The 10,631-nt window shown below is 37.3% G+C and overlaps 1 protein-coding gene across 1 annotated transcript in view; it reads left to right on the forward strand.

The window, feature by feature from the left end:
- Window positions 1-10,318, forward strand: part of LOC139737543 (cytoplasmic dynein 1 heavy chain 1-like) — a 70,030-nt gene extending 59,712 nt beyond the window's left edge. Inside the window, exons 78-92 of the mRNA XM_071648219.1 lie at window positions 214-325; window positions 741-801; window positions 1,475-1,598; window positions 2,115-2,228; window positions 2,954-3,124; window positions 3,699-3,800; window positions 4,175-4,287; window positions 4,839-4,942; window positions 5,158-5,333; window positions 6,417-6,485; window positions 6,920-7,186; window positions 7,880-7,990; window positions 8,362-8,422; window positions 9,079-9,212; window positions 9,709-10,318. Coding sequence (XP_071504320.1) covers window positions 214-325; window positions 741-801; window positions 1,475-1,598; window positions 2,115-2,228; window positions 2,954-3,124; window positions 3,699-3,800; window positions 4,175-4,287; window positions 4,839-4,942; window positions 5,158-5,333; window positions 6,417-6,485; window positions 6,920-7,186; window positions 7,880-7,990; window positions 8,362-8,422; window positions 9,079-9,212; window positions 9,709-9,849 — 1,860 coding nt within the window. The 3' untranslated portion in view covers window positions 9,850-10,318. The remainder of the gene's footprint in view (window positions 1-213; window positions 326-740; window positions 802-1,474; window positions 1,599-2,114; window positions 2,229-2,953; window positions 3,125-3,698; window positions 3,801-4,174; window positions 4,288-4,838; window positions 4,943-5,157; window positions 5,334-6,416; window positions 6,486-6,919; window positions 7,187-7,879; window positions 7,991-8,361; window positions 8,423-9,078; window positions 9,213-9,708) is intronic.
- The last annotated feature ends 313 nt before the right edge of the window (window positions 10,319-10,631 follow it).

A 10,631-nucleotide genomic window follows, 5' to 3' on the forward strand; every position in this document is an offset into this window, starting at 1 on the left:
TGTATTATAGATAGTGTAGGATGTTGTGTTAGGAAAGAACAGTGAAGAGTTTTGTACTCGATTTAGTAACTCTTTTTGCTTAATTTGTTTATGACAGTATGTTTTCATTGCATGATATTTACAGGGGTTGTGTTTAGGGTAAGTTTGTACAGTGCACTCCTGTTAAAACAAACAAGGTTTTAACAAAATTGTGGATATATTTCCATCCTGCAGCTAAAGAGTAACACACCAGTCCTGATGTGCTCAGTGACGGGATACGATGCCAGCTGGAGTGTGGATGACATGGCTGCTGAACTCAACAAAACCCTCACCTCCATTGCTATTGGTAAGTCACATTGTTGTCCTTAGCATTGCAGGAATTAGAGTCATGCTAGAACACTTTGTGAGTTTCACTGGAGGGGGAAGTATAGAAGATTTATATTCATGAAAAGATCTCTTATCTTTTACTGCAGTGATATGATACAACACCATTAATAAAGCTTTATAGATGAACTCATGTTGTCATTCGTGGGTAGATTTTTTTGAAAATTGTTTTTGATACTGTACAACAAAGAATTCACCAAAAACAGACAGTTTCCTTGCTGTACAGCCCTGAAGTAAACGCAGTAATAATAAATTACTGTCGTCTCGGCTGTGAGTCACATATTATGTGTTTCTGTAGTGTGATCGAATCAAAATTGTGTCTATCATGTCTACAAAGTGTAAGTCTGTGAATATTTCTATGTATCATAATACTCCAGGATCTGCTGAAGGTTTCAGTCAGGCAGAGAAAGTCATCAATTCTTCAACCAAGACTGGAAAGTGAGTTCATATGATGTTTTTTATTTTAATGTTGATTTCAGTCTGTACTTACTGTTTGTTGATGTTATATTTATCATTATATTATTATTATTATTATGATTATTGTTATCATTATTATTATTATTATTATTATTATTATTATTATTATTATTATTATTATTATTATTATCATTATTATTATTAATATTATTATTATTATCATTATTATTATTATTATTATCATCATCATCATTATTATTATTGTTATCATTATTATTATTATCATCATTATTATTATCATCATTATTATTATCATCATTATTATTATTAGTACTACTACTACTACTACTACTACTACTGTTGTGATTATGTTGATTTAGTTTATTTTCTTTCTTTTTTTTGGGGGGGGGGGAGGGGGCATTACCTGATCGAATGAACTACACGGCGATGTCCATGATGACAGGAATGTTGCCGATGATGTTGATACTTACAATGAAAGAGTTGATCGTGGATACTTTAATGATGATGGCGCTATGAAATGAGTACTAATCGGGCATTGATCAGCACAGTGTCCTTTGATAACTGATATTGTGGTGGTCATTAAACAGCGATGTAGCATCCTTTAAGTGAGTGATATTGATATACAGTAATCCTAACATATATTCTCTTGCCATGACTTGTATCTCTGTATCAGGTGGGTGATGTTGAAGAATGTCCATCTTGCTCCTCAGTGGTTGGTACAGCTAGAGAAGAAGCTTCACAGCTTGTCTCCTCATCCTAGCTTCCGTCTCTTCCTCACCATGGAGATCAATCCCAAGGTGAGATGCTGCTCTATCCACTACTCCATCAAAGTCTGCTTCTCCCTATGTATTTATTTCATGTTGCAAACTTTCTTTCTGTTCCATGAGGTGCCTGAATGTTAGCAATGAATTTGATGCAGTTATTTATTGTTTTTGTTGATGTTATAATTTTTATGTTTGTTGTTATGATTATGAGTGGCTATATCGGCTCCACTTTATTTGACTTTATAATACTATGATAATTCCCAGAGAAGAAAGGCTTCTCTAAAGTTGTATGCTGATAGTAAGCTTCTACTTGTCATTTTAAAAGCTTACTTATTGCAAACATCCTATACAAGGTATTGGATATCTGTCAAAATGTTCAGTATGAAACAAGTGATGTGAAGTATAGAACAGTGATGGTATGCAGCTACTGGAATTCAGTTGCCATTGTCATTTTTCATGCATTGTACTTTCAGTTAAAAAATGTTTTGAGTCATTTAGATGGAAATTTCAAGATAATGACTGTTTGGTTTTATTGTTTGTACTCTCTAGGTGCCAGTGAATCTGCTACGTGCTGGACGTATCTTTGTCTTTGAGCCACCTCCTGGAGTGAAGGCTAACCTGCTAAGGACCTTCAGCACTGTACCTGTCTCCAGAATGAACAAGGTGAGTCCACCCAGTAAAAACTGTCCAGTGTACTGAGAGTACAGTCCCCTAGTTTACAAGGTTGATGTGTGTCTGCCAAGGAAAAACCGGTACAATTCCAGTGTACACTGGCATACACTGTTGATAACTTTTACATGTGTTTGTCATCAATATTGGTCTGCACAATAAAGACTGTCTAGCTCACAGTTTCTTTAGTCTTCTGTGCCCATTAAAAAGTCAAGTTCACATGATTAAGTGTCTTTTATACCACTGATATTGTCCACATATTGTGTCTAGTTAGAAACCCTTGTTAGAACAGAATGGATCTTAACCCTGGATCAAGCTCTAAAACTGAACAAGCTTCATTTGTGTAGAAAGAACTTATTTCAGTGCCATCATTGTGGAGTAAGCAGATATACAACTGTACATAATCAATATTTATCTTCTGTATTAGTACCCTTTTCCATTATAAAAGAAAGACAACCAATGTGAGAATCATGTAAAAAGCAGCAGCTTTAATATGACAAGTAGTTGAGTACTCCCCACCCCCCCCCCCCCCCCCCCCGACTACTTCTCATCAAATCATTGCTTAGCTGAGAAATGTCAGTGAATGTCTAAATTAAGCTTACTATATGACTATTAACCACAATATCATACTCCAACTCAGGAAAAGTTATACATGGTAACATCTTAATGGTATGCCATTATTATAACTCGAGTGATATGCAAACTTGTTTAACCCCCAGGCTCCCAGTGAAAGAGCTCGTCTCTACTTCTTGCTGGCTTGGCTCCATGCCATCATCCAGGAACGTCTGGTCTACAGCCCTCTGGGCTGGGCCAAGAAGTATGAGTTCAGTGAGTCTGACCTACGCTGTGGGTGTGACACAGTAGACATCTGGATTGACACTGTGGCAAAGGTACGTCAAATAGAGTGCAATGGAGTCACGTCATTTTGCCTCTAATGAAGATTCTGCTAGGATCGAAAGCTCAGGCCCCTTTTGACTCCATTTTACTCCATTGGCTCGTCACTATTAGATAAGCAGTTTTCAGCAGCTTTTTTTTTTTGGCTACAAATAGAGTGCAGTTCACTTTCTTGATTGATGGATGGATGGATGGATAGATAGGTAAATAGATTGATAGATAGATTGATTGATTGATTTAAGGATTGATTGATCAATTGAATAGATCACAGTAAAAAGATTAAGTAACTGTTAAGTGGGGGCATGATTCTGTGAATCATGTAGCAAATATTAAATGTTGAATATCAAAAAATTGTGTTTGCTAGAGTAAAATTTGTATCAAGGGGCTGATCAATTAACTCATGTTTCAACAAACAGTAACCAGTTGTTTACACTGCTAATAGTTTCTTGCGATTTTGGTCCAAAGAGAGGAGGCAACCTTGGGGATATATTACTAGTCATTAAGCATCATAGCAAATTTTTGAGATGAGATTTGTATTCCAAGTGTGTTATTTTGTTGCCATGTATGTAGGGTCGCTCCAACCTGCCACCAGACAAGGTGCCATGGGATGCTATGAAGACTCTCCTCTCACAGTGCATCTATGGAGGACGCATCGACAATGACTTTGACCAGGTAACTATCAGAGACTTATTCTCTTATTAGGATTTCTTGACAGATTTTTGGGAAGATATGACCTGTATTGACTTATTTGTGTTTCATTGATCAATTACAGATCTGACATTGTAGACCTGATGCACTTTTGGTGGAAAAATTTCATGTTAATTGTTTCCGTGGTGATGTAATGACTAATTTGAGACCAAAGTGTGGAAATAAGCATGATCAACTGCAGCACAACTTGATTTGGTACGTCAGTGTAATTATTTGAAGTAATTGATACTTTGAAGGATCCTCACTCATGATAGGAGAAAGAAGTAGGCTGTAATGATATTGGAGATGATAATCAATGCTCTCACAGTGATTTCTTGTCTCCCAACCCAACCCTATAGCGCCTGCTGTCTGCCTTTGTTGAGAAGCTTTTCACTGTGAAGAGCTTTGACTCTGACTTCCCTCTCATCCATGACGCTGAAGGAAAGACCATCAACATGCCTGAAGGAATCCGGTAAGTATTCCTTCTTCAGGTATTGATGTCATCATAAATGTTGCTTACTTTGGAATGGAAATCTGAAGAAGCGAAAGCATTGTAGAAACCTGCATAATTTTTCTAAACATTACTGTGATTAGAAATAATCTTGTGAAGAATATGAGGAAATATCTAAAAAGTTTTCTTTTGACTCATATTTTTGTTATAAGAAATCACATTTCAGTCAGCAAGTGTTAGTCTGTCCTGCATTGCATGGTAATGATGTCTAGAGGCCCAAGTTTATTTCCAGCTTAAACTGCATTTATCAGGGTTCAGTATGCTTGATAGCAAGGAGAAATTGCCAAATGCTGTATTTATCACATTGTATGTAAACTCTTTCATGTGAGTGCTTAATCTTAGGGTTGCATCATGTAAAGTAAAAGTCAAAAGGGAGCCTGTCTGATGGGAAGTATACCGGTATTTGTGTTGATGAGTTCCTTTAGTTATCAAAGTACATGTATAAAGTGGTAGCAACATGTATGATGAAATAAATATTGATATTTGCCTGTTTTTCATTTTGTCTCCCTCAGACGTGAGCAGTTTGTGCAGTGGGTGGAGGCCTTGCCTGACAACCAGACCCCATCCTGGCTTGGACTCCCTAACAACGCTGAGAAAGTCCTCCTGACCACACAAGGTAGCACCACACCCACATGTGATGATAATGATTATGGAAGTGATTAATAATTATGACACTGATTGTGATTATGATGATGATGATGATGATGACGATAGTGGTGGTGATAGAGGTGAAGTCATAACAATGGATATCATTATAATAATAATGGTAATTGTGATGGCAATAAGATGAAATGATAAAGTCTGACTGAATGTTTGTGTGACTTCTCCTAGGAACCAGTATGATCAGCAAGCTACTCAAGATGCAAACCTTGGAGGATGAAGAAGACTTCATGCAGGGTAACACCCAGGAGGAGAAACGTAAACGTCATTCCTCCTCTGATGGTAGACCAGCCTGGATGCGCAGCCTTCATTCCTCGGCTGCTAATTGGCTTGCCCTCATACCCAAGGTGAGTACCACTGCCATTTCACTTAATTCATTGGGACCATATAAGATCAGACCTACTATTGAAGATTGCCAAATTTTCAGCAATAGGTTGAATACAACACACATATCTTTTTTTAAAGGAAATTATTATTTGAATATTGAATCATACAACTTTTCCATGTGACAGGGAATGTTTGAAATGTGAATCATAAATGTTCTTGGTAAGCTATCAGTCTTACTATATTCAGGACTTTTTATCGGTTAGGAAGGATGAAGAATAACTTTAAGTGCACGTGCCTGATATTAATCAAAGGAACTGATATCTACTGTAAAAATTGGATATTTTTACGCGACTAATATTTTGCGCTTGGCCATGTAAGAAGAGTTCTGCGTGTATTTAATTCTGCGGGATCAAGACATCAACTACTGGAACATATGGCACGAAAAAAATATTCGTGTGCTTTTATTTTCACGCTAGCTTCTGGTTGCGCGAAATGCCCGAAAATTTAATCACCGCGAAAATTTCCACTTTTACAGTATTCCTTGCCATCATTAATAGTGATGATATGCATTTACGAACAAACAAATACAACTTGTCACCATTTGTGGCTCTCTGAGCATTATAAGTTGCTAAGTTTCCATTTTGGAGGATTGGAGTTGAGATGAAATGGTGATGGGAAAAGAAGATTTTAAGAATTGAGAGTTGTCACTCAACAGGATTGGAGTTGAGATGAAATGGAGATGGGGAAAAAGGAATTTTAAGAATTGAGAGTTGTCACCCAACAGACATACAATGTACACTGTAACAAATGTGATTATTTCGAGTTTTGTGTGATTGATGCATTATTGATCAAATATATAGACCTAGAAGCAACTTAATGCATTTTACACATTGGTACTTAGTCCGTTAAAGTCTAGTCCCAAGCTTCCTTGGGCAGGTGTCTATGGGAAATAGTTATAACAAAGTCAGCCTCTCCTCAACAGGTTAATGAACAGCACTTAATCGTTATTATTTTTGCACACCAATGTCATGATGGGAGCCTTTGAGCCTTATCCATGAAGTGTTTATTATACATCTGTGATTGTTGTTGTTTTTTTCCCCCAGAAACTGACGCTGCTGAAACGCACAGCTGACAACATCAAGGATCCTTTGTTCAGGTTCTTTGAGAGAGAGGTGAGGTTTGTTTTTCTGTCAAGATTTGATAACATTGATCAAATACTTATCAGCTGTGTGACTGTGTAGATGGTGCTCTGATAAACTGGATGGGCCATTTGTTGATGTGTGGTGCAAGATGGTTGATTTATGCACCTGTGTGTTGTACAAGTACCAAATGAAAGCTCAAGTGTTTAGAGGAACAAAAAGAATTCCCAACATGTGCCCATGTGTGATTAGACATTGTGCAATACAATTGAAAATGAATATGTGAAGTTTTGCTTAACTGCAATGGAATTATGTATAAAAAGTTTATATTTATTTACTCACAAGAATAGTTCTCACATTTATATTAACTTGGGTTAACAGACTTAGTAAAAATAGATAATTGTGAGTTCTCACTGCATTTGCAATGCAGTGAATTTAATATGTGATTTGTCATGTATGATTGATAGGTGAACCATGGCAACCAGCTGCTGAAAGATGTACGCAATGATCTCAACGACGTCCTGGCCGTCTGTATGGGTAAGAAGAAACAGACCAACAATGACCGTGCCCTTCTCAGCACACTGGCCAAAGGCATGCTGCCCAAACGATGGAACCGCTACACTGTCCCAGCTGGTCTCACTGTCATCCAGTGGGTGTCTGACTTCAGTGAACGCATCAACCAGCTACAGAAGATCTCCACGGCAACCACATCAGGTGGTGCCAAGGAGCTCAAGGTAGGGTGCAATTGACATGAAATATACTGTGAGTTTTCTGTGAAAAATGTAATGAGCAGAATTGTCGGAAAGACATGGGTAACACATACTAATGCATTGTGCTGACCGCCTAATGAGTTTTATGGTACCTCTCTGAAGGGGAAAAATATTACCAAGAAACGTCTCTCTGGCAGTGATTTGCTGAATAGAATTTTGAGGCAGGATGATAGGGTTGCATAGATTAAGTGGGAGGGTCTCAAACTGTGCAAACAGTATAGTAGTTGCATTGGATATCGACAGATCAAATACAGATTGTCAGCTGGTATGACTTTAGAGTATCACTGTGTAGATCATGTGGTTTTGAATCTTGTGGTCCACTGTGCCATAGCCCTTCCTAAATTTCTGTAGATAGGCCTGCTGTGTTCAAACTAAGTGGTAACTTTGATGCCATTACCCATATGACAAAGTTGGATGAAGTGATCATATGCATTGAGTTACATGTTTACCTCAATTGTTTCATCTCAAATTCAATGGTCACATTCCATTTATGCACTTTATAGCTTTTTTTGTGCAGCAACTCTTGCCAGTTGTGTAGTAAAAGCTGTAGTTGACAGTGCCATGCTTTAGATATTAACTAGCTGGTCATCATTCATTTGCTCATTGTGTTACATATTGGTATATAGTCACTATGAGCCTTCTTTGATATGTGTCCAGAACCAGGAGGTGTGGCTAGGAGGACTGTTTACTACCGAGGCTTACATCACAGCCACTAGGCAGTATGTGGCTCAGGTGAACAGCTGGCCACTGGAGGAGCTCTATCTAGAGGTATGTCAGTTTGATACTCATAGATAGACAGACAAATCGATAGAGGATAGATGAATAGATGGACTGATAAATGCCTTTATGTATTGTAGATGAATAGAGGACAGATGAATAGATAGATGAATAGGACAGATGAATAGATGGATAAATAAAAAGATTATCTACAAATTCACATATAATTTCAATTATGATGTTGGTCACTTTAAGTGCCTTTCGATTAAAATTATAATCCAAAGAGTGTTGTTAATGTCTTTGTAGCCAAGCTGACCACTTATATTACATAGAACCATGAATATCTGTGTGAAGATTTGACCCATGTGTGTGTGTCTCAGATTTTGTTGAGTTATAAACATAAATCCATGTTTATTTTTCAGGTGACTGTCTCTGATCCAGGTTGTGACTTGAAGCTTGATGACTGCAGCTTTGCTGTGTCAGGTATGATGCATTTCCCTCAGAAACATTCTCACAAAGTCATTGTGACCCTTATTTGATGAATGTACCTCAGCTTTATAATCAATATGGATATAATGGTTCAAGTCGGAATTTACTCTTTTATCTTGTTAACTGTGATATTTTGTAGTTTCCAAAGACATTTGATGTGACCATTTAGGTTATCAACGCCATAGGTTAAATATACCAAATTTTCCCTGGAATAGGGGAGGTATCTTGTGTTCTAAAAAAGAATTTAAAGAAATCTGTTAAGTCTTACTATGCAAATCTTAGGCATGTCTTGATTGGTATCTTAACCCTTTGTTTGCTACAAGTGCCATTTGTGACAGAAATCATAGCATCGTACACACTGTCCAAAGTCTCTGACAAAGTTGGGTTTAAAGCTGTGTTATATCTTATTGTGTAGGGCCCATGTGTACGTGAAAACGTTCCTTGTGTGTGAATGTGGTTATAGAAATACAAATTTGGATATGCACAGCAAGTGAATTCCTCAGAGAAGATAAGAAAGAGACTAAATAAAGCTTTAACTTTTCAAACTACTTCAGAAATCAACTCACAAGTCTTTTAGATACCAGAAAAGGAATGATATTGTTGTAGGGAGAAAAGTCTAAACCTTTATCTGACTGTTTCCTCCACAACAGGTCTGAAGCTACAGGGAGCTGTGTGCAAACAAAACAAGCTCCAGCTTAGCTCTACGATCTCTTCTGACCTGCCCCAAACCAGCCTTCGTTGGGCTCACATTGATGATGGCAAACTCCCAGACCAGACAGGAAAAGTGAGTGCACATCTCTCATTTGTATTAACCTGTTGAAGACTAGTCAAGAGTGTATTCGGGCAGGTGTCTATGAGAAATGCATGTTATACCAAAATCAGCCTGTCCTCAACAGGTTAATTAACCCAGGCTGCCAGATTTTTTGTCCTATTATTATTTACAAAATGATACTTTGTAATTTTCTATACACATGTAATGTTAAATCTTACAATTATAAAACTTGATTAGTTTTTGGTATTTTGTGTTATCTTTTCCTCTCTTAATTAATTAATTTATTCTTCAACATGTAGATTAACCATCTATATCATCGTCTTGCTATGTTGCATCTACCTATATCTCACCTCCTTCTCCCCCCCCCCAGTCCATTTTATCTGTCACCTGCTAGAACTATAAACAATGCCTTTTCTTTTCTCTCTCTTGCCCATGTGTAGCAGTCAGTTATGTGTTTCTTTCTCAGATTGGTAACCCATGTTTTCTTCCCTCATAATATATTTGTCAGGTCAAGCTTCCAGTGTATCTGAACCAGACCCGTGGTGAGCTGCTCTTCACCGTTGACATGACGATGGCCAGTGATGTCACCAATGACCTCACCTTCTATGAGAGAGGCGTGGCTCTGCTCTGTTCTGGTCTCTCAGCCTAAGAAGGGTGAACAAACCATTCAGCACACTTATTTCCCCATTTAAATGTCAGTGAGGAAACTTGGAATAATTGATATTGAAACTATAACCATCAATTAAATACACATTTCTTTGCAAGTGTAGTGAGAAGCTAATGTAGGCAAGTGACATTTATTTAGATGATTGCAATTTAGATTTGGATGAATGATGTCATTAAATGCACAATGCCTGTAGTTTTCAGACTTTCATTATTGCATGAAAATTCTGTACTGTTGGAAGTCAGCATAAAATGGTGAGGTTTTATTCTCCATTGTGACATGTGAAAGTCTATAATCAACACAAAGTGAATTAATCCTTGCCCTTCATCCATACTATTGCCGAGTTATTGAGTTGAGAATTTTGAGTTATGCTTATCAATGTTTCATGTGTTATTCAGTCATGGTGGAGGAAGCGTAGTGAAACTGTTGCAGTGTTAATTACATATTACCATGTTCAGAGGATTTGAAGTTGAAGACGGTGTGTAACTGGATTGATCATATTACAGTAGTGTAAATCACTGCTTTTCCTTTCCTCTTGATTTCATGTTCACAATAATGTACCTACAGAAATTAATTATTGGAATCCTGTATGAAATGTAAGCAGACTTAATGAATAGATGAAGAGTAATTCAAAAATTGACACTTGCATTTCAGTTTCCATCATAGGGCAGTGAGTGATGCTATCAAACAAGCAGTGACAAGTTTTAGTGTGTGTGTGATGTGTTAATGAAGTCTTACAATTGAGTTTTAAAGCATACATGTTGGTG

Source organism: Diadema antillarum, unplaced genomic scaffold, assembly GCF_040938485.1.
Source record: "Diadema antillarum isolate AM-2024a unplaced genomic scaffold, OU_Dant_1.0 seq00000696_RagTag, whole genome shotgun sequence".
Taxonomy (NCBI): domain Eukaryota; kingdom Metazoa; phylum Echinodermata; class Echinoidea; order Diadematoida; family Diadematidae; genus Diadema; species Diadema antillarum.